The sequence below is a fragment of the Hyperolius riggenbachi genome, chromosome 3 (genome assembly GCF_040937935.1).
Source record: "Hyperolius riggenbachi isolate aHypRig1 chromosome 3, aHypRig1.pri, whole genome shotgun sequence".
Taxonomy (NCBI): Eukaryota; Metazoa; Chordata; class Amphibia; order Anura; family Hyperoliidae; genus Hyperolius; species Hyperolius riggenbachi.
The window spans coordinates 443,685,111-443,705,179 of NC_090648.1; the positions used below are offsets into that span (position 1 = coordinate 443,685,111).

The 20,069-nt window shown below is 43.9% G+C and overlaps 2 protein-coding genes across 5 annotated transcripts in view; one reads left to right on the forward strand and one right to left on the reverse strand.

Annotated features, from left to right (window-relative positions):
• Positions 1 to 6,744, reverse strand: part of ZMAT2 (zinc finger matrin-type 2) — a 57,344-nt gene extending 50,600 nt beyond the window's left edge. Inside the window, exons 1-2 of the mRNA XM_068277804.1 lie at positions 6,612 to 6,744; positions 2,152 to 2,245 (exon numbers count right to left, since the gene is read on the reverse strand). Of these exons, the coding sequence (XP_068133905.1) occupies positions 2,152 to 2,245; positions 6,612 to 6,629 (112 nt within the window). The 5' untranslated portion in view covers positions 6,630 to 6,744. The remainder of the gene's footprint in view (positions 1 to 2,151; positions 2,246 to 6,611) is intronic.
• The window catches only part of LOC137564215 (histidine--tRNA ligase, cytoplasmic-like), a 152,334-nt gene continuing 138,965 nt past the window's right edge, over positions 6,701 to 20,069 (forward strand). For 2 of the 4 annotated variants that reach the window (XM_068277800.1, XM_068277803.1), the window contains exons 1-2: positions 6,894 to 6,967; positions 14,634 to 14,839. In XM_068277800.1, coding sequence (XP_068133901.1) covers positions 14,744 to 14,839 — 96 coding nt within the window. In that variant the 5' untranslated portion in view covers positions 6,894 to 6,967; positions 14,634 to 14,743. Of the gene's footprint in view, positions 6,968 to 7,181; positions 7,261 to 14,633; positions 14,840 to 20,069 lie in introns of those variants that run through there. The other 2 variants (XM_068277801.1, XM_068277802.1) reach the window with 2 other exon arrangements.

A 20,069-nucleotide genomic window follows, 5' to 3' on the forward strand; every position in this document is an offset into this window, starting at 1 on the left:
CTCCCCCACCCCCCAGGCCTAGCCTTAAACCCCCCTACCTGATGCCTAACCTAACCCCCCCACCCCCACCCCGACAAAATTCAAAACATTTTGGCAAATGCCCCATCGCCTGCTACTTATCGAATACCCACATTTCCATATGTAGCCAAAATTTCTATCGGCGCCTAGAGTGATAACCAAACATGCACGGTTCTGCTGGCGCCCACATTCCCTGTTTATGACTAGATAACTGCGGGCTGTGGGCTCATGGAGTTCTACTTTACAATTAGCAGCTGCAACTTTGCAATCCAATTTAATGTAATAAAATGTGTACGTTTACATTAAAACCGTAACGACTTTTTAAAAAGTCACATTATAGAAGTTTGCCTCTCACCACAGTACGGCTCCAGTACAGTAACAGCTCAGCTTATAATAACTGGGATACAATATATAATTAATGAATCTGACTAGTTACTGACCGTCATAGCACCCCCCTGCTCCAGTAATCATAATCAGACCCAGTTCTATAAGCAAATAACCTGATCTACACTCTAACCTGTCCTGGGTGAACGGTGCATTATGGATGAAGGCTAAACCTGTCCAAGCCGCATTATTAAAGCTATGTACACACTACATTTTCATCACCCAAGATGATCACTTGTGATCATCCTAATTGAAAATTGAATGCAGACCACCAGTATACACTGCATATGTATTCACTGGGTCCTCTTCTCCTGTAAAGTTATAAATGCCAGCCGAGTCTCCTTCTTGCGAATCGGTCCCGGGTATTAGATTCCGCTGGCTTTTAGCGTGTAGTCCTCCCCCCCCCCCCCTTTCCCTGCTCAAAAACTCCCCTTCTCTGCTCAAGATAGAGAAAACACCATGGAATTTTTCAGGAGGGGGTGGTGATCCTTGCCGGGATCAGGGGGGACACAGAACCTCGGGACTGATTCACAAGAAGAAGACCCGGCTGGCATTTACCGGATATCTCGGAATATAAGACTCTCCAGACTATAAAACGCACCTGGGTTTAGAGGGAAAAAACCAGGGGAAAAAAAAAAACGAATGGCCCCGGCTTGTAGATGTTCTCCCTCCAATTATTGTGTCCCCTTGTACCTCATGTGTCCTCCTATGACCCCTTCTGTCCATGTGTCCCCTTCTGTCCCCCATGCGTCCACTCCGCTCCCCCACGTCTCCACCGATCCATGTGTCCTCCTGTACCCCATGTGTCTCCTCCACGTGTCCCCTTCTGTCCCCCATGTATAAATAGAAAGCAGCGTCAGCATGGCTCGCCTAAAACTTCGGCTCCAGTGGCGATCTGAGACCTCTCCTCTCTCTCATGACTGCCCTAGCGCTGGCTTCTGCTAATCGAGTCATCAGCAGAAGCCGGCACTAGGGCAGCAGTGAAAGATATTGCCACTGGAGCTGATTGATTAGATGAGCCATGCTGCCGCTGCTTTCTATTTATTCGTGGGGAGTGCAGGAAGACACAGGGGAGAGGAGACACAAGGGCAATACAGGGAGTCCCCGACATCACGGCAGGTTATATCAGCGGCATTTGTTAGTCGGGGACTCCCTGTATTTGGCATATAAGATGCAGTGACTTTTTCTTCCCATTTTTGGGCATCTTATATGCTGAAAAATATGGTATAGCTTCAGAGGAGAAGGAGACCCACTGAATATGTGATGTACACTGGAGGTCCAGGTAATGGCTGGATTCCCACTTGTCACCAATGTTAATCAATGGGCCAGTTCACACTTGAATGCGTTTTTCATCTTCATAAAAACAAGTGACAGCAATACAGCACTGTCAGAAAACTCATGCAGAAAATTGTGTGAATCCAGCCTAGGAACACTGTTGGAGCTCCTTCAGCAGTTCACCATGCTGGACTAATCGTAGATGATCGCTATTGTAGTTCCGGCAGCCGGACACATATTGCTTGTCCTCCACCCTCCCCAGATCCGGCAGACAGACGAGCAGCGTGTCTGTTTAAAGGTCCTGCTAAAACTGTGACTAAAAATAATCAGCACTAGTTTGGGATGACAGTCCCTAGCAAACATACTAGCTTCAGTAAAGATAATGACTAAAACCTGAAAACTCAGACACAGGAAGTATAAAATACGCCTGTTATGGTGCTATTCAGTATTAGAGCATGTATGCAAAATACAAACCATCTTTCTTTTCCCTCTCTTCAGTGATCCGTTTCTGTGCAAGTTTCTCATATTCATCTTTATCCCACTTTCGGCGGAAATCCGCATTTTTGGACTGGAACAAAAGCAAAATGTAGAATATTAATGCCTAAAACAAATAGCGAACCCAAACTAAAAAGTCAACAAAGAAAACAAGGAGTTAAAATGATAATACAATAACAAATATCAAACAAAACTCTACCTCTTTCTATATTCCACTTTAACCTCCCCGGTGTTCTATTGAGATCGCCAGGGAGGCTGCGGGAGGGTTTTTTTTTAATTAAAAAAAAACTATTTCATGCAGCCAACTGAAAGTTGGCTGCATGAAAGCCCACTAGAGGGCGCTCCGGAGGCGTTCTTCCGATCGCCTCCGGCGCCCATAATAAACAAGGAAGGCCGCAATGAGCGGCCTTCCTTGTTTTGCTTAGATCATCGCCATGGCGACGAGCGGAGTGACGTCATGGACGTCAGCCGACGTCCTGACGTCAGCCGCCTCCGATCCAGCCCTTAGCGCTGGCCGGAACTTTTTGTTCCGGCTGCGCAGGGCTCAGGCGGCTAGGGGGGCCCTCTTTCGCCGCTGCTCGCGGCGAATCGCCGCAGAGCGGCGGCGATCAGGCAGCACACGCGGCTGGCAAAGTGCCGGCTGCGTGTGCTGCACTTTATTTGATAAAAATCGGCCCAGCAGGGCCTGAGCGGCAGCCTCCGGCGGTGATGGACGAGCTGAGCTCGTCCATACCGCTCAGGAGGTTAATACAAAAATAAATACATTGAGAATACATATATTCGCGAAAGTAAGGCTATGTGATTTTTAATAAACGCATCTCTAAAGTTAGACCACACACATACTATCATGTTAGCAAAGGGCTTGTAGTGTGATCCAGCCCTTACTAAGTGTCTGTATTCAACTTAAAGAGACACTGAAGTGAAAAAAAAAACTATGATATTATGATTTATATGTGTAGTACAGCTAAGAAATAAAACTTTAAGGTCAGATACATCAGTCTAATTGTTTCCAGTACAGGAAGAGTTAAGAAACTTCAGTTGTTATCTCTATACAAAAAAGCCATTATCTCTACGACTTTCAAAAGTCGTGGAGAGGGCTGTTTTCTGACTTTTATTATCTCAACTGTTAGTTAACTATTTACTTTTCCTCTGCTAGAGGAGAGTTCATTAGTTCACAGACTGCTCTGAAAGAATCATTTTAAATGCTGAGTGTTTTGTAATCTGCACATATTAGAGAACGATGCAATGTTAGAAAAAACACTATATACTTGAAAATAAAAATATGAGAATATTTTCTTTGCTGCTAATCTTCTAGTAATTATTCATAGTACACAACCAATTCATTATATCATATATTTTTTTTCGCTTCAGTGTCTCTTTAAAGGACACAAACTGGATTTATGTAGCCTTTAAAGAGAACCCGAGGTGGGTTTGAAGAATGTTTTCTGCATACAGAGGCTGGATCTGCCTATACAGCCCAGCCTCTGTTGCTATCCCAAACCCCCCTAAAGTCCCCCTGCACTCTGCAATCCCTCATAAATCACAGCCGTGCTGTGAGGCTGTGTTTACATCTGTAGTGTCAGTCTCAGCTGCTCCCCCGCCTCCTGCATAGCTCCGGTCCCTGCCCCCGTCCCTTCCCTCCAATCAGCAGGGAGGGAAAGGATGCAGGCGGGGACTGGAGTTCTGCAGGAGGCGGGGAGAGCAGCAGACTGACACTATAGAGATAAACACAGCCAGCTCTGACAAGCTGTTTGTCAGCAGAGTGGCTGTGATTTATGAGGGATTGCAGAGTGCAGGGGGACCTTAGGGGGGTTTGGGATAGCAACAGAGGCTGGGCTGTATAGGCAGATCCAGCCTCTGTATGCAGATAATATTCTTCAAACCCACCTCGGGTTCTCTTTAACAATTGTTACTTAAACAGGTGGAAATACTAGGAATGAAGGCTGTACAGACACTTTGCTCAACTACAGCTTAGCAGCAAGTCCTGTCAAGGGAGTGGGGAGGAGGGACAGCTGGGTAAGTATAACCACAAGAGACTTGTTCTATCACTTGACTTTTAGGCCTGGTTTACAATGGTAGGTGAAATGGTCCAGTGTTCTCCCCAGAAATTTTTCCCAGCCGGGTGGCATGAAAAAGTAGCTGGGTGAGGCGAGATGAGAGAATGCAGGGCCGGTGCTTCGGTGCACAACTCTGCTTACAGCATAGGAGGAGGTGAGCCGATGACAGCCGGGTGGCTCACCAAAACTAGCCGGGTGGAGCACCCGGCTAAAAGAGCCTGGGGAGAACACTGTGGTCCGTTTAGTGCAGTGTTTCTCAAACCTGTCCTCGTGATTCCCCATTGGTGCATGTTTTGCAGGCAACCTCACCTATGCACAGCTGGGCTAATTAGTGCCCTTAGCTAGTTGGATTCCATGTAGATGAGACACTTATTACCCCCACCTGTGCATAGGTGAGGGGCTGCCTGCAAAACATGCACCGTTGGGGAGTCAGGAGGACAGGTTTGAGAAACACTGGTTTAGTGGCCCGTACTGGACCGGATGCGAATAGAACCAATGTTAGCCAATGGATCCGTTCACATTACTCCTTTAGAACATCTGTTCGACACGTTCTGACGAATGGACAGCAAGTTTGGGAAGGTTGTGATAATTCCGGACCAACCGATGCATCAAAAACAGATGGCAAATAAAAACTCATCTGTTTTTTACATGGAAAAGTTTTATATCCCTCCAGTGTGAACCGGTCCTTAGCGTTCTGGCGGGACAGATTGCAAGATTTCAGGGGGCAGCTGTACACATGCTAGATCCATCTCACCCATCCTAGCAGATCCCAAGAGGAGGAAGTCAACAATGTTGGGGACAACAGTAAACACGTTACATTTCTGGTCAAAATGATCAGAAATGATTGTTTTGGGCAAGGAATAAGACTAAATAAAAGTATGTACATGATTCCACATCAAAGACAGTATTGATCAAGCAACATCATTATATGTCTTATTATCATTACAACATTAATAAATGCCAATGGGTCATCTCACTGTCTCCGAGCTTGGCCTGAGCGGGTGCAAAGGTTGCATAAAGAGATGTTCGGTGGGCGGAGCCTGGTCATGTGCCTACCATGTGACGTATTACGCGTTTCGGCGCCTTCGTCAGGTGACATGACAGCGAGTCATTTATAGTCTGGCCGAGAGATTGTTTGTTTGGAGGGTAGTGTGGTATACCACCCCCCAAGAAAGCACCCGAAGGCGGACATGTTTTGAACAAGGACAGGTTAAAGCACACCTTGAGTGAGAGGGATATGGAGGCTGACATTTACTTTCTTTTAAGCAATTTAAATTGCCAGGCTCAATACTTTTAGCCATAGACCTGAACAAGCATAAAAAAACAGGTGTTTCTGACTAAAGTCTGACTGGATTAGCCAAATAGTAAACATTGGTGCACAGATGGTTTGACTAGGTGGTGTGGAGATATGGGCACAATGTCAATCCTCTTGAAATGATGTAACAGTACTCTATGGCACTGCTCCCTGCCACTGGGATAAGTGGGGTAACTGAATGTAGAAAAAGAGGAGAGAAGAGCGATCAAATAGTTTTAATACTGTTTAATGCATATCAAAGGCGCAAATACATATGCAAGTACATAATAAAAATTATTAAAAGCTTATCCCTCCACAATGTAAGTCTTTCAACACCAGTCCTTCCGCTGCAGATTAACCGTGAGGTGCCATGCACAGGGGGATCTAGAAGTCAGCTCCATTAGCTGTGGTTTAGACAACGCGTTTCAATGCTGTGCTTCATCAGGACATGATCTGACAAAAATGAAACGCGTTGTCTACATCACGGCTGACGGAGTTGGCTTCTAGATCGCTCTGTGCATGGCGCCCATAATCTGCATTAAACAGCATTACACTATTGGAACGCTCCTCTATCCGCCTCTTTACATGTGGAATAGCCAAATGTTTGTTTCAGGTGTGTGATGCAAACACTACTACTGCCAAATAAATCAACAGCACTGCTAGGCAACTGGTATTGTTTAAAAGTTAAGAAATACATCAGCCTCCATATCCCTCTCGTCTTCAGGTGTACTTTAAGTCTAAAAACTAACATTTTGTTTGAAATGCATCTGAACACTTCCTATTGTTTACTGGAAGCATGTTCCCTTCCCACCAGCAGAATCTCCAGCTGCTGGGTAACTACAGGTCTCAGCATGAACTGCCAGCCTCCACTGGTTCACCACCTCTTCCATGAAGGGGCACACTGAGATCTGGAGACCTGCTTATCCATCATGAGTCTAGAAGACACCCCTCTGTTTATAGACTAAGCAAGACTCCGCCCCGTCTCGTGCCACGAACAACTTCCTTCATATATCCAATAACAGAACAGAATGTAGAATGCACTTAATTAAAAAATAGCCAAAATGAGCTAAACCCCAATGGGCTCTTACCCCACTTCCTGACGCCATCTTCCACCCTAGAAGCCGACTGTCGCACGGGATGACGTAATGTTGGGGAACATACAGCCCACCGGCGACGTACCCAGGCTCTAGCTCCGCCCCTCCCTCACAATATTATTACCATGGAGCCTGCCTGACTTCAGCGAATGGAGTTATCGTGGATGGGTCAAAACACACACTCGTGATATCCATTCCACCCGAAGCAGCGTAAAAAGGCTTCCGAGTGAAAATGAATCAGAAAATAACTATGGATAGCTGATTCTGCTAGTAAGAGACCATTTCCGGTATGTAAGCCGCCATATTTGAAGTGGGCAAACAGATTTTGTGGTTCCTTTCTACGAGTTATGGTATGAATTGCACTTTCTTGTACTATAAAAAAGGGATGTATTTGTGAAGCTGATAGAAATGTAGCTTTTTGTGGCAGTGGTGTCAGTGGTTGGGGCAGTTTATGCAATAGGAGGGTGACTGAGGGGTAGGAAGAGTACAGGATCTGGCTGTATCTGGAGGTGACAAACTCACATGTCATGCATGCTGAGCTGCAGCAAAGCCTATAACCTAACCTCTATGCAGTCATCAGTATGCTTCTTGTATAGCTCATTCTCCATAATATAAGAAGTAGTATTCCTACCTAGAAACTGATGTAAGTTTGGTCAGTGTGTCTCTACAAAGGCTATGAAAGTGCTAGCTTTAGCATGCTTGTCTAGGGAAAACTTGTATAGGTGAAACTCAAAATGTTAATCTTGTGCAAAAGCTAATTTATTTCAGTAATTTAAATTAAATGGTGAAAGTGTTATAAGAAATAGGAACCCTTTGCAGGTGTTTTGGATTTATTAGCTGATTGGAGTATGACACTTTGAGACTAGAATATTGGACATTTTCACAATATTCTAATGGTCCGAGATTTTGGGGTTTTCATAAGCTGTAAGCCATAACCATCAAAATTATAACAAATAAAGGCGTGGAATATGTCGCTTTGCATGTAATGAGTCTACTTCATATATTAGTCTCACCTTTTAAGTTACAGAGTACCCAGCAAGCTCATGGTGGACCAGAACTCCTAGGAGTGTGTGAGCTGAATTATTGAAATAACTTGTGCACTATATTTAAATTTTTCGCGTTTCACCTGTACTTTAATGTTTTGCTGAATTATCAGGAGCTAACCTGGAATGTTTAGGAATGCTAGTTGAGCAACTGACAGTTCCATTTATGAACCAAGCTATTAGATAATAATTAAAGGATACCAGAAGTGACATGTGACATGATGAGATAGACATGTGTATGTACAGTGCCTAGCACTCAAATAACTATGCTGTGTTCCTTTTTTTTTCTTTCTCTGCCTGAAAGAGTTAAAGGGGCACTCCAGCGAAAAACTGTAAAATTTTAAATATGTGCAAACATAAACAAATAAGAAGTACATCTTTTCCAGAATAAAATGAGCCATGAATTACTTTTCTCCTATGTTGCTGTCACAGTAAGTAGTAGAAATATGACAGAAGTGACAGGTTTTGGTCTAATCCAAGAGATCTTCATAGGGGATTCTCAGGGATTTATTTATTTTCAAAAGCGCTTAGTGAATGGCAGTTGCTCTATCCAACTGCCAAAAAACTGTGTAGCGAGCACGGAAGCTGGCCAGCATCATTGTTTAAATCCTTTTTAGGGAATATATTTATAAAGCATAAAAGCCTTGCTGAGAATCCCCTATGAAGAGATGGACTAGTCCAAAACCTGTCACTTCTGTCAGATTTCTGCTGCCTACTATAAGTGACAGCAACATAGGAGAAAGGTAATTTATGGTTCATTTTACTCTGGAAAAAAAGTACTTCATATTTGTTTAGGTTTGCACATATTTTAAATTTTACAATTTTTCGCCATAGGTATGTAAGTGACTGACTCAGTCCTGACTCAGACAGGAAGTGACTACAATGTGACCCTCACTGATAAGAAATTCTCCTTTTTATCTCTTTCTTGCTCTCAGAAGCCTTTTTCTGCTAGGAAAGTGTTTTATAGTTGAAATTTCTTATCATTTCTTTAATCATTAATTCCCATAACCTGTTTAGTGCTAAGTTAACTTGTGGTTCGGCTATTTACAGTTCCTAGAAAGCAAAATAAATTAAATTTCAAGTAAAATTTTAGATCACATTTCTATCTGTGCCTTGCACAGGTTTAGGGTTTAAAGGACAACGGTAGCAAGAAGGCTATGTAGGCTGCCTTATTTATTTCCTTTTAAGCAGTAGCAGTTGTCAGGCTATTCTGCTGCTCTTCTGCCACTAATACTTTTAGCCTTAGACCATGAACAAGCATGCAGCAGATTTAGGGCTGGATTCACAGTGGTCAGTTGCAGAATGCACGCGTTATGAGTGTGAACTGAACTGCAATGAAGACTGGACATATATGTTGATACAAAGGGCTTGATTCACAAAGCGGTGCTAACCTAGTTAGCACGCCTTAAGCCCCATCTACACGGAGCTACATCGGAGCGATCCGGAGGCTCGATTAGCCGCCGGATCGCCTCTTCCGCATCCCCGCGTGTACCCGCCGCGTCACCGCTCGCCCGCACGTGCGTCGCATTCGATCCGCCCTCGTCCCCGCCCGGCGCCGCTTATCTTCCGCTCGATTCCCTGCCATTGTCCCCTCGTGGGGAACGAGCAGGGAATCGGGGGTGGCGAGATCCAGCCTGTCGGATCTTATTAATCGAGCCGCATCAGCGGCTCGATTGATAAGGCCCATTGGAGCCTCATCTACGCGTTTAGATGAGGCTTAAAGACTTTTGGGCGTGATAAGCATTGCACTAAGTAGAACAGGGAAGAGTGGGATTCCAGCACTCAAGAGAGATTTCAACAGGGGGCTGGGCTATGCTGTGCTGTAGACTGTGAGGATGTGGGTCCCTTTAAATTGCGTGCTCCGGCACAATGGAGGGGTGAGATGTCAGACTTGTAGCAGCAGAGAGAGAAAGCTAAGCCAGCACTGCAATTAGGGTTGTTTATTGATAAAGATAAAAACACTTACAGTCAAGTAGCAGCTGCTACTCCGTTTCGCGCTAACACCGCTTGTTCACCCCATTGCGGTGAACAAGCGATGTTAGCGCGAAACTGACGTCCGCAGGGGGACACAGACCTGGCGCCCACTTAACCTGCCATAGCATCTAGCTGCTACTTGACTGTAAGTGTTTTTATCTTTATCAATAAACAACCCAAATTGCAATGCTGGCTTAGCTTTCTCTCTCTGCTGCTACAAGATTGCACTAAGTAGGTTAGCACCGCTTTGAGGGAAAAACTTGCGCGCAAAACTCCGTTGCGCGCGAAATGTCGCATAGGGTTTAATGGCGTTGTGCGCGTAAAACTTTACGCGCGAGTTTATTTTATCACGTCTAAACTGAGTTTAGGCGTGATAATGGGCTTTTTACCAGCGTGCTAACAGTTAGCACGGCTTTGTGAATAAAGCCTCTAGTCTACATGCAGAAAGTTAGACCCGGTTCACAAAAAGGAACACATCCTAACGGATGCGAATGGATCCATTGTTAATCTATGGATCCATTCGCATCCATCCATTCCAACGGATACGATCTGCTGAACGGATTGCAAGTTTGCTGCTGCACCAGTGTTTCCATAGAAAACACAAGCTGAAGCTCTGCATTGGGGGCAATGAGAAAACGGAACGTTTCTTCACACTAGTTCTAAGGGGCAAAACACACTTTGGGGGTGGGGGATGTGGGAAAACGTAGTGAAAACGGATATGATCGACCGGTGATCGGATCTGTTTGCCACTGTAACGCAAGTGTGATCCCAGCCTTGGAATAACAATCAGTTAAAACGCAGAGATGTGAACAGGCCCACAGAATTGTATGGGCAGTGAGTTGACATGCAGAATTATTGTGCAACACAACTGAGAACCTGCACTGTGAATGGGGCCAAAGTGTACCTATGAGGAAAAAAAAAAAAGCAAAAGTAAGATACCTCAGCAGAGGGAAGCCTCTGGATAGTCCAGTGGCTTCCCCATCCACCTTGCCCCCACCAATCCAGCACAGGGACTCTTCAAACATATTTGACAAGGGCTTGTTGAAAGTGTTTGCATGGCCATGCTCCCATCAGTATATGAGCGCAGCTACACTGTGCAGGTACAGAGGAAAAAGTCATGCATGACTAGCTCCATGCGACTGCGCACGCACGAGTCGTCTTACGCCGCTACAGTGCTGCCGTACTCATAGGGGTCCTTTAGGCTGGTTTCACAGTTGGACGTTAAAGTCCCACGTTACAGCAGCCAGTAACGCAGCCTAATTCACAGCACTGTAAAATCAATGTGCTTGTTCACAGTGCACGCACGTTTAAACAAAGTGCTGCATGCTCTACGTTATACTGGGCTAAGCCACGTTAGACTATTTGCACATGCTCAGTAATGCTGGAGGAGGAGGTCTCCCCTCCTCCTCCGCGGCCAGCCACATGGCTAATTAATATTCACTGCACTGTGGTGACTCGTGGTGGGACTGTAGTGTTGTCCGGATCATGAACGAATCGTTCATTTGATCCGGATCTTTTTTGTGAGTCGAATCATCCAGATCATCACAATGAAAGATTCGGTTCACAGTGGATGTCTGTCTGGAAGAAACCGGAACATACAGAATGTACAGTGCAGGGAAAGTCCTGTCCTGCTAATCATTTCACCCCCAGTCTGCTTCCCTAGTAAAAAGATTCAAGTGATTCGGTTCAAAGATCCGGATCTTTTCAATGATCCGATTCAAATGATCCGAATCCTTAAAAAGATCAGACTTCCTATCACTAACTTGGAGCGGCTACTTTGAGAGCTGCATAACGCAGCTCAATCTGAGGTCCAACTTCAACACCACCACCACCACCATGCGTAACGTCCCCTAAAACGCAACGTCTTGGTGGGAAAGTAGCCTTAGGCAGGATTCACACTTTTCCTGTGTTTTCTGCATAGGAAAACTGAGAACCAATGTTAATCAATGGGTTTGCTCACACTTGAATGTATTTTACATGCAGAAAAACAACTGACTGCAATGTAGAAAAACACACGCAGAAAACTAATAGACATGTGTGAATCCAGCCTTAATCTCTAAGGTATCCTTTTAGCACAAATATTAAAGTACCACTGTCGTGAAAAATATAACATTTTAACCACTTCCGGATTCTCGGAGCGTATATACACGCCCCTGAATCCAGAAGTGTATACCATGGAAACTACGAGCGGCCGTTCCATGTCAGTTCCCGGAGGGTGTCTCCGTGAACACCCTGCGAGCCGATCGGCGGCTCGCAGGGTAAATGTAAACACACGGGGAAGATCTTCCCCGGTGTTTACATGTATACGGCGCTGCTGCGCAGCAGCGCCGTAGAGGAGATCGGCGATCCCCGGCCTCTGATTGGCCGGGAATCACCGGCATCTGATAGGCTAAAGCCTATCCCATCAGGCGCAGGACGGAAATCCGTCCTGCGCCGCTCACAGGGGGAGGGAGAGGGAGGGAAGGGGAAGGAGGCCAGGAAGCGCTGCGGAGGGGGGCTTTGAAGAGCCCCCCCCCGCAAGCGCAAGCAGCCGGCGGCGATCAGACCCCCCCAGCAGGACATCCCCCTAGTGGGGAAAAAAGGGGGGAAGTCTGATCGCCCTGGCTGCTAGCTGATCTGTGCTGTGGGCTGGAGAGCCCACGCTGCACAGATCAGCATAAAATAACATGGTGTGGAAGTGGTTAAGTATATAAAATGCATAAATAAAAGTACATTTCTCCCAGAGTAAAATATGTTATACATTTCTTTTCTCCTATGTTGCTGCCACTTAAAGTAGGTAATAGAATCTGCCACTTAAAGTAGGTAATAGATCTAGTGAACAGCAGTCGCTCAGTTCAGCTGCCATAGGGCTTGATTCACAAAGCGGTGCTAACTGGTAGCACGCCTGTGAAAACCCCCTTAGCATGTCTAAACGAGCTTTTCGCTCGCAAAACATTATGCGCGTAAAACTTTATGCGCGCAAAACTTTACGCGCGCACTGCACAGAGCGCAGGGCGCACCGCGCGAACTGCCCATTAAAGCCTATGGGACTTAGCGTGCATAAGACTTTGCGCGCAAAGTTAGCACGCGATCTGATTGACAATCCGGTGCTAACCTACTTAGCACCATGGTTAGCACGTCTAAAGACTTTAGACGTGCTAAGTAGGTTAGCACTGCTTTGTGAATCAAGCCACAAGGGCTCATTTCCACTATAGCGAATCCGCATGCATTGTCCGCATGCGGATTTGCACAGCCAATACAAGTGGATGGGCCTGTTTCCACTTGTGCGTTGTGCGGAGCGTTTTTGTGTGCGGGGAAAATCTGCACGGCAGAGCAGTCAGAATTCGCTCCCCGCACACCGCTAAGCGAATCGCATACAATGTATCTAATAGGGAAATTCGCGGGAAAAAATGCATGCAAAATCGCACCCGCATGCGATTTCGTCTGCAGTGATTTCCCGGCGATTCCGCACCGCACAAGTGGAAATGCAGCCTCAGTGTGCAAACAGGTGGGGAAAGCAGCCTGCACCTTTGTATAGATCCTTTCCAGGGAGTGCTTTTGTAAAGAATAAATGAAATACTAAGAATCTTCCATGAAGAGATGGTCTAGTTATAAACCTGTCTGTTCCATCACGATTTCTACTAACTACTGTAAGTGACAAAGTAATTTGTAGCTCAATTTACTCTGAAGAAACATACTTCTTGTTTGTATTTGTTTACATGTATTTTAAATTTTACAATTTTTCACAATAACTTTTGCTCTACACAGGAAGCAGATTTCATGTCGACTGAACCAAAACTTTTCATTGAGCTAATCACATTTGGAAACTGATTGATTACTGATTGACTGACAACTAATAAATCAATATTTAGGTTTCAATCAATAAACTTTTGGAACCTGAGTGGCCCTGTGCAAAGTTCAAGTTCAGCTGAAGGCTGCCATATATTTCCTTTTAAACAATACTAGTTGCCTGGCAGTCCTGGTGATCTCTTTGGCTGCAATAGAGTCTGAATCACATGCCACAAAGATCCAGTCAGACTTCAGTCAGAGCACCTGATTTGAAAGATTGTTCAGAGCCTATAGTTAAAAGTATCAGAGGCAGAGAATCAGCAGGCCTGCCAACTGGGATTGTTTAAAGCGTACCTGAACTCAGAACTTCCTCTCTGCTCTAAAAGATAAGCAACAGCATAATAACCTTGAAAGAAACACATTTCTTTGTTACAGCTTACATAACTCCTGTAATAAATCCCAAGTGTGTCTACTTCCTGCTTTCATGAAAGCAGATAAAGGGTTAACATTCTGTGTTTACATATTAGCTGTGTCTGCCAAGGACTGCCACATTTCTGTGCTTAAACAGCTGAGATAGACAGGCTCTTTTCTCTAAAAACACACAGGGTGCACTTCTCTCTGTTTTCATTGTGTCCGATGCAAGAGTACAGGTCCACTTTAAAAGGAAATAAATATGTCAGCCCCCACATACCTCAGTTCTAATGCACATTGTAAAGCAAATCTACATGACAAGTTGGAATACAGATACATCTAGTTACTTTCTGAGTGAATTATTGTAAATAATGAGGTTGATGCCAACATAAATAGCAGCAATAAAAAAGTAGGTTTTGAATTTCTTGTTCATATAGCAGGTGGCTGGATGGTGTAATGGTTAAGGGCTCTGCCTCTGGCACAGGAGACCTGGGTTTGTATCTCGGCTCTGCCTGTTTAGTAAGCCAGCACCTATTCAGTAGGAGACCTTAGGCAAGTCTCCCTAACACTGCTACTGCCTATAGAGCGCGCCCTAGTGGCTGCAGCTCTGGCGCTTTGAGTCCGCCAGGAGAAAAGCGCGATATAAATGTTGTTTGTCTTGTCTTATCTAGCAAGGAAGAAAAATGACCTGCTTTGAATTTGGTTTCTACAGTACTATGGTGTTTTTTTTTTTTTTTCAAGTTCCATTTTATAGCTGTGCTTAGTGATATTGTTTCTGTTACTGCTAAGTGCTAATTGATATGACTGTGTTATTTTTCAGATCCGTTTTACAACAGAAATGATGGGTGGCTGCGGTAGCTTCAAAGCTGTCATTTTTTAAATTGGAAAAAGTAAATCTTTCGGAAGTGGGAGACACCATCAGGATTTATAATGGCCACTGTTATGTTCTTGTCTACCTCATGCTGGAATCTTCTAACTGGCCAGAAAACTGTAGCTTGTGTAAGGGCTGCTTGTCGCAGTATTCAGGTGAGTGCCATGGATCATAGTTTAAAGGACCACTCCAGCGGAAAAAGTAAGCAATTAAAATCTGATAGAACTGACAGGTTTTGGACTGGTCGATCTCCTCATTGGGGGGAGGGGTCAGGGTTTTCTTTGTTTTTAAAAACATTTCCTGAACAGCAGTTGGTAAGTCTGACTGCCGTTAGGGAGGCTGGCTGTTTATATTACTGTTTTGGCAGTTAGACTTAGCAACTACTGTTGAGGAAATGCTTTTTAAAAACAAAGAAAACTCTGAGAATCCCCCGTGAAGAGATGGAGTAGTCCAAAACCCGTCAGTTCTGTCATATTGTAACTGCTTACTTTTTTAGCTGGAGTGGTACTTTAACTGCTCGTTTCATCAGCTTCAACAATACTTTGTAAAAAAAAATATATATAATTATATTGTATTTATAAGTATATAATAGTTTGGTTAACTATTATAATGTATATTTGTAATGAATTTTGAAAGCTAGTATCCAAAGATATAACAACAAAAGTTGTTTTGGTGATACCTTAAATGACTAACTGTACAATCTTTGCAAGCTCTCAAAACGCATGATACAGAACTGGGTCTGGACCAGTTGGTACAGTTCTGATCCAGTTCTGTATCATGCCTGTAGAAGAAACCTAAAGCAGACCTGAACTGAAAATGTAAGTCAAAATAAACATAACATGTCATACTTACCTCCTGTGTAGTCTACTCATCAATCTCTTTCTTCTCTGCTGCGTCCTGTTTGTCCACTGTGATCAATGGATTTCTCCATCCTTAATTTTTAAAATGGCCATTTCCCCATAATAGCTTCCTAGTCAGCACATTGTTGAACTGTAATATTGCCCACTTGAGCCAAAGGGAAACATGGACATTACCTTGCCCATCAGTTGTCCTTTCAGCTATAACTGACAGCAACTGATATACAGTGGGATGCAAAAGTTTGGGCAACCTTGTTAATCGTCATGATTTTCCTGTATAAATCCTTGGTTGTTAACGATAAAAAATGTCAGTTAAATATATCATATAGGAGACACACAGTGATATTTGAGAAGTGAATTTAAGTTTATTGGATTTACAGAAAGTGTGCAATAATTGTTTCAATAAAATTAGGCAGGTGCATAAATGTGGGCACTGTTGTCATTTTATTGATTCCAAAACCATTAGAACTAATTATTGGAACTCAAATTGGCTTGGTAAGCTCAGTGACCCCTGACCTACATACACAGGTGAATCCAATTATGAGAAAGAGTATTTAAGGGGGTCGATTGTAAGTTTCCCTCCTCTGTTAATTTTCTCTGAAGAGTAGCAACATTTTGAGACCCCTCAAAACAACTCTCAAATGACCTGAAGACAAAGATTGTTGGTTTAGGGGAAGGATACAGAAAGCTGTCTCAGAGATTTCAGCTGTCTGTTTCCACAGTTAGGAACATATTGAGGAAATGGAAGACCACAGGCTCAGTTCAACCCACAGTCCAGCACCAAAGACCTACAACATCATCTTGCTCCAGATGGTGTCACTGTGCATCCCTGTGCATTGTTCAACCATTTAGCACACTTTGCACAAGGAGATGCTGTATGCAAAAGTAATGCAGAGGAAGCCCACAGCACAAACAGAGCCACTTGAGGTATGCTAAACCACATTTGAACAAGCCAGCTTATTTTTGGAATAGGATACTATGGACTGATGAAACGAAAATTGAGTTATTTGGGCATAACAAGGGGCGTTATGCATGGAGGAAAAGCAACACAGTATTCCAAGAAAAACACCTGCTACCTACAGTAAAATATGGTGGTGGTTCCATCATGCTGTGTGGCTGTGTGGCCAGTGCAGGGAACAGGAATCTTGTCAAGGTTGAGGGACGCATGGATTCCACTCAGTATAAGCAGATTCTGGAGACCAATGCCCAGGAATCGGTGACAAAGCTGAACCTGCGCCGGGGCTGGATCTTTCAACAAGACAACGACCCTAAACACTTCTCAAAATCCACTAAGACATTAATGCAGAGGAACAAGTACAACATTCTGGAATGGCCATCTCAGTCCCCAGACCTGAATATAATTGAAAATCTGTGGTGTGAGTTAAAGAGAGCTGTCCATGCTCGGAAGCCATCAAACCTGAATGAACTAGAGATGTTTTGTAAGAGGAATGGTCCAAAATACCGTCATCCCGAATCCAGACTCTCATTGGAACCTACAGGAAGTGTTTAGAGGCTGTAATTTCTGCAAAAGGAGGAGCTACTACATATTGATTTTATTTCTTTTTTGTGGTGGGGGGAAGGGAGAAGGTGTAAAGGTATGGGGGTATAACAGCAGTATCTTCTCATTATATGCCTTCCATGAACAATGGGAATATACCAGGCCACTCTTGAGTATTTTGTCAAAGGAAAGTTACATTACGGACTGCTATCAGTGTTTCTGCATGCAGATGGAAGTCCACTTTATCAATTATTATTTGAACATATGGAGTCTCATGAGAGTTCCAGAAGAAAGCTGTGATTTGCCTGGTGGTGATGAGTGTATTGTGAGACTAAAAACCTATCCTGGCTCAGTACTGGTTAGATATGTACATGCAGGATAGCTCAAATCTGCCCCTACCTAACCCCCATCACCGCCAAACTTTTGGTCCATGCTCTAGACATCTCCCATTTGGACTAATGCAATGCCATCCTTTCTGGACTTCCAGGGACCAAATTCCAACCCTTTGAATCTATTATGACCCATTCCTACTAGGGTGATTAGCAGTCATTTACCACTAATTGCCGAAACACTAGCGCTTTTTAAAGTGCTAATGCAATTGTATCTATATAGCAGTGATCTCACTGCTGCGATTGCCACAGATCGTGGGCGTTTTGCGATTAGCGGCAATTTCAAACGCGTTGCATGCAGCATTCTTTGGTGATTTGGGAGCAATCGTGATTATCATGCTATAGAAGCGCTAATCGCGATTGCAAAAACGAGTATTTGTCCAGTGATTTTATTGCGTTAAACGTGTGAAAAATCACCCGCGCAAACCGGTACTGCTAAGCGCTACAGTTTTGCGCTTTTTAAGTGTGGATGGGCCCTTATGAACACAGCTGCCAGGATCAATCACTCCCCCATCGCTCCTCTTCAGCTGCCCCTCTACACAAGTCCCTTTGCTGGCTCCCTGTCGCCCTCACAATTCAATTTAACCTGTTCTGCCTGGCATTCAAAACTATCCACCACACTCTTCATACATCTCTGAGCTTGTCCAGGGATACTTCCCAACCCGCACTCTCTCCAACACTCTACTGATGTCCACCACTCGCATCACTTGCTCACTCCGAAGGCTCCAAGACTTCTCCACAGCAGCCCCTACTCTGTGGAACTACCTCCCACATTAGGTTTGCCTCAACTCATTCAAGCAGGCCTTAGAGACCCATCTGTTCACCATTGCTTACCCACCATCTTTATAGTTTCATCCCCCTCCATTGGACTTAACACCCCCCCTTATACGTCCCTCTACCCCACCTCTTAGATTGTAAGCCTATTTTGCAGCGCCCTCCTCCCTGTGTGCTCTTCTCCACCACCATATAGACTCAGTGACTCATCTGCCACACTTATCCCTAAATTGTTACCCCACTACTTTGTGCACCCTTGTTGAATGCTATAATATCCCTGTGTAACATTGTTGAATGCTGTAATGTCTCCCTTATCTTTTGTACAACGCTGCATAGTATGTTAGCGCTTTATACATTTTAATAATAATTGGGGTGGAATATTGTCCATCCTGGAAGGTAGGGGATTAATTAAAGCTTCAGTGTGTTGCCGTTGGGGCCTGACTTTTGGTCAGAACCAGAATACATGGGGTATTTTTACCACTCTCTAACACAGAGGTGAAGTGTCTGTATGATATAAAGCAATTTTTGTTGTAGTGAAATACCATGGCCATTGGCCAGATAGTGATGTTCGAACATTACGATTTCGTGTTTGCGAAATTTACTGCATCGAGCTCCATTGACTTTATTGGCAGTCAAACATCTAATACCTTCAGGGCATCTCTGCAGCCACAATTTCTTTAAAAAACGTCTACAAAGTGTCCAAAAACCCGCACATTGGCATGGCAGAGGGGGGTCAATGCCAAAATATTTGCCAAAAATATGTATTATACACAGACCTTTTTTTTTTTTTTTTAAAGGTTTTCAAAGGGATCTCAATGTCCTCTGATTTTAGCAGTTAATAGCAAAGCCCCCGGTACATCCTAAAATAATCATATTTACAGGATATTTAAAAAAAAAAAAGACTAGGGGAACAAGAGGAAAAAAATCTCAAAAAGACCTTGTAGTTTTGAAGACATTTTGCAGCAGAATTCAGAATTTAGGCCTGGGAATGGGATCGACATGTGCAGTGATATTTCTTCGTCGGGGGCAGGGATTGATGTGTGCAGCGTTCACCGTCATTCGTCAGGTTTCAAGAGAATTTGTTTTGTTCAGAAACCCCATCTTGTCAGTCATGAGAGATCTCACACTGGTAAAAGCCCTATTCATGTGCAGAGTGTGGGAAATATTTTGCACAGAAATCAGACCTTTTCAAACATAAGTGATCTCACACTGGTGAGAAGCCCTGTTTACGTGCAGAGTGTGGGAAATGCTTTGTACAGAAACCAGATGTTGTCAGTCATGAGAGATCAGGAAATAACAAAACAAAAGATAGAATGAGAGTTTAAACTTTGTACAACATATAGTTATGTAATCAAAAAACTTAGCTTTTAATTATAATTTCCATCTACAGGTTAATACAATAATAAAAGTCCATAAGCCTTGTATTCTTGGTGTATGCGGCCTAATGCACATTTCACAGTTTTTACAGCTAGCCGCTTCTTTAGAGGCAGAGTGCTATGTAATTAAAAGAAAGCAGGTAGTATACAGTGCTGTACATCATATAGTTATGATGCTCCAGGTAAACACAACCGTCATAGCATACAGTCAAAAGTGGCGCCTGGAAAAAATGGCGCATGGTGATAAAAACGCTATTTAGCGTTTTAACCTAATTGCTAAATACCGTTTTGATTTGTTTCAGCATAGTTATCCTACATTTAGGAGAATGGTATTTGACACGATAAATACCATTTTCATATTGTTACCTTGGGGTCAGGATGCGGTGCGTAAATCCAAAAGATGTAATCCGGATGTCGGAAACTTTTGCAGTCACGCTGTCAGCGTCACTTGACTCTGGCTGCCCTGCGGTGTTTGCGGTGGAATTTTAACA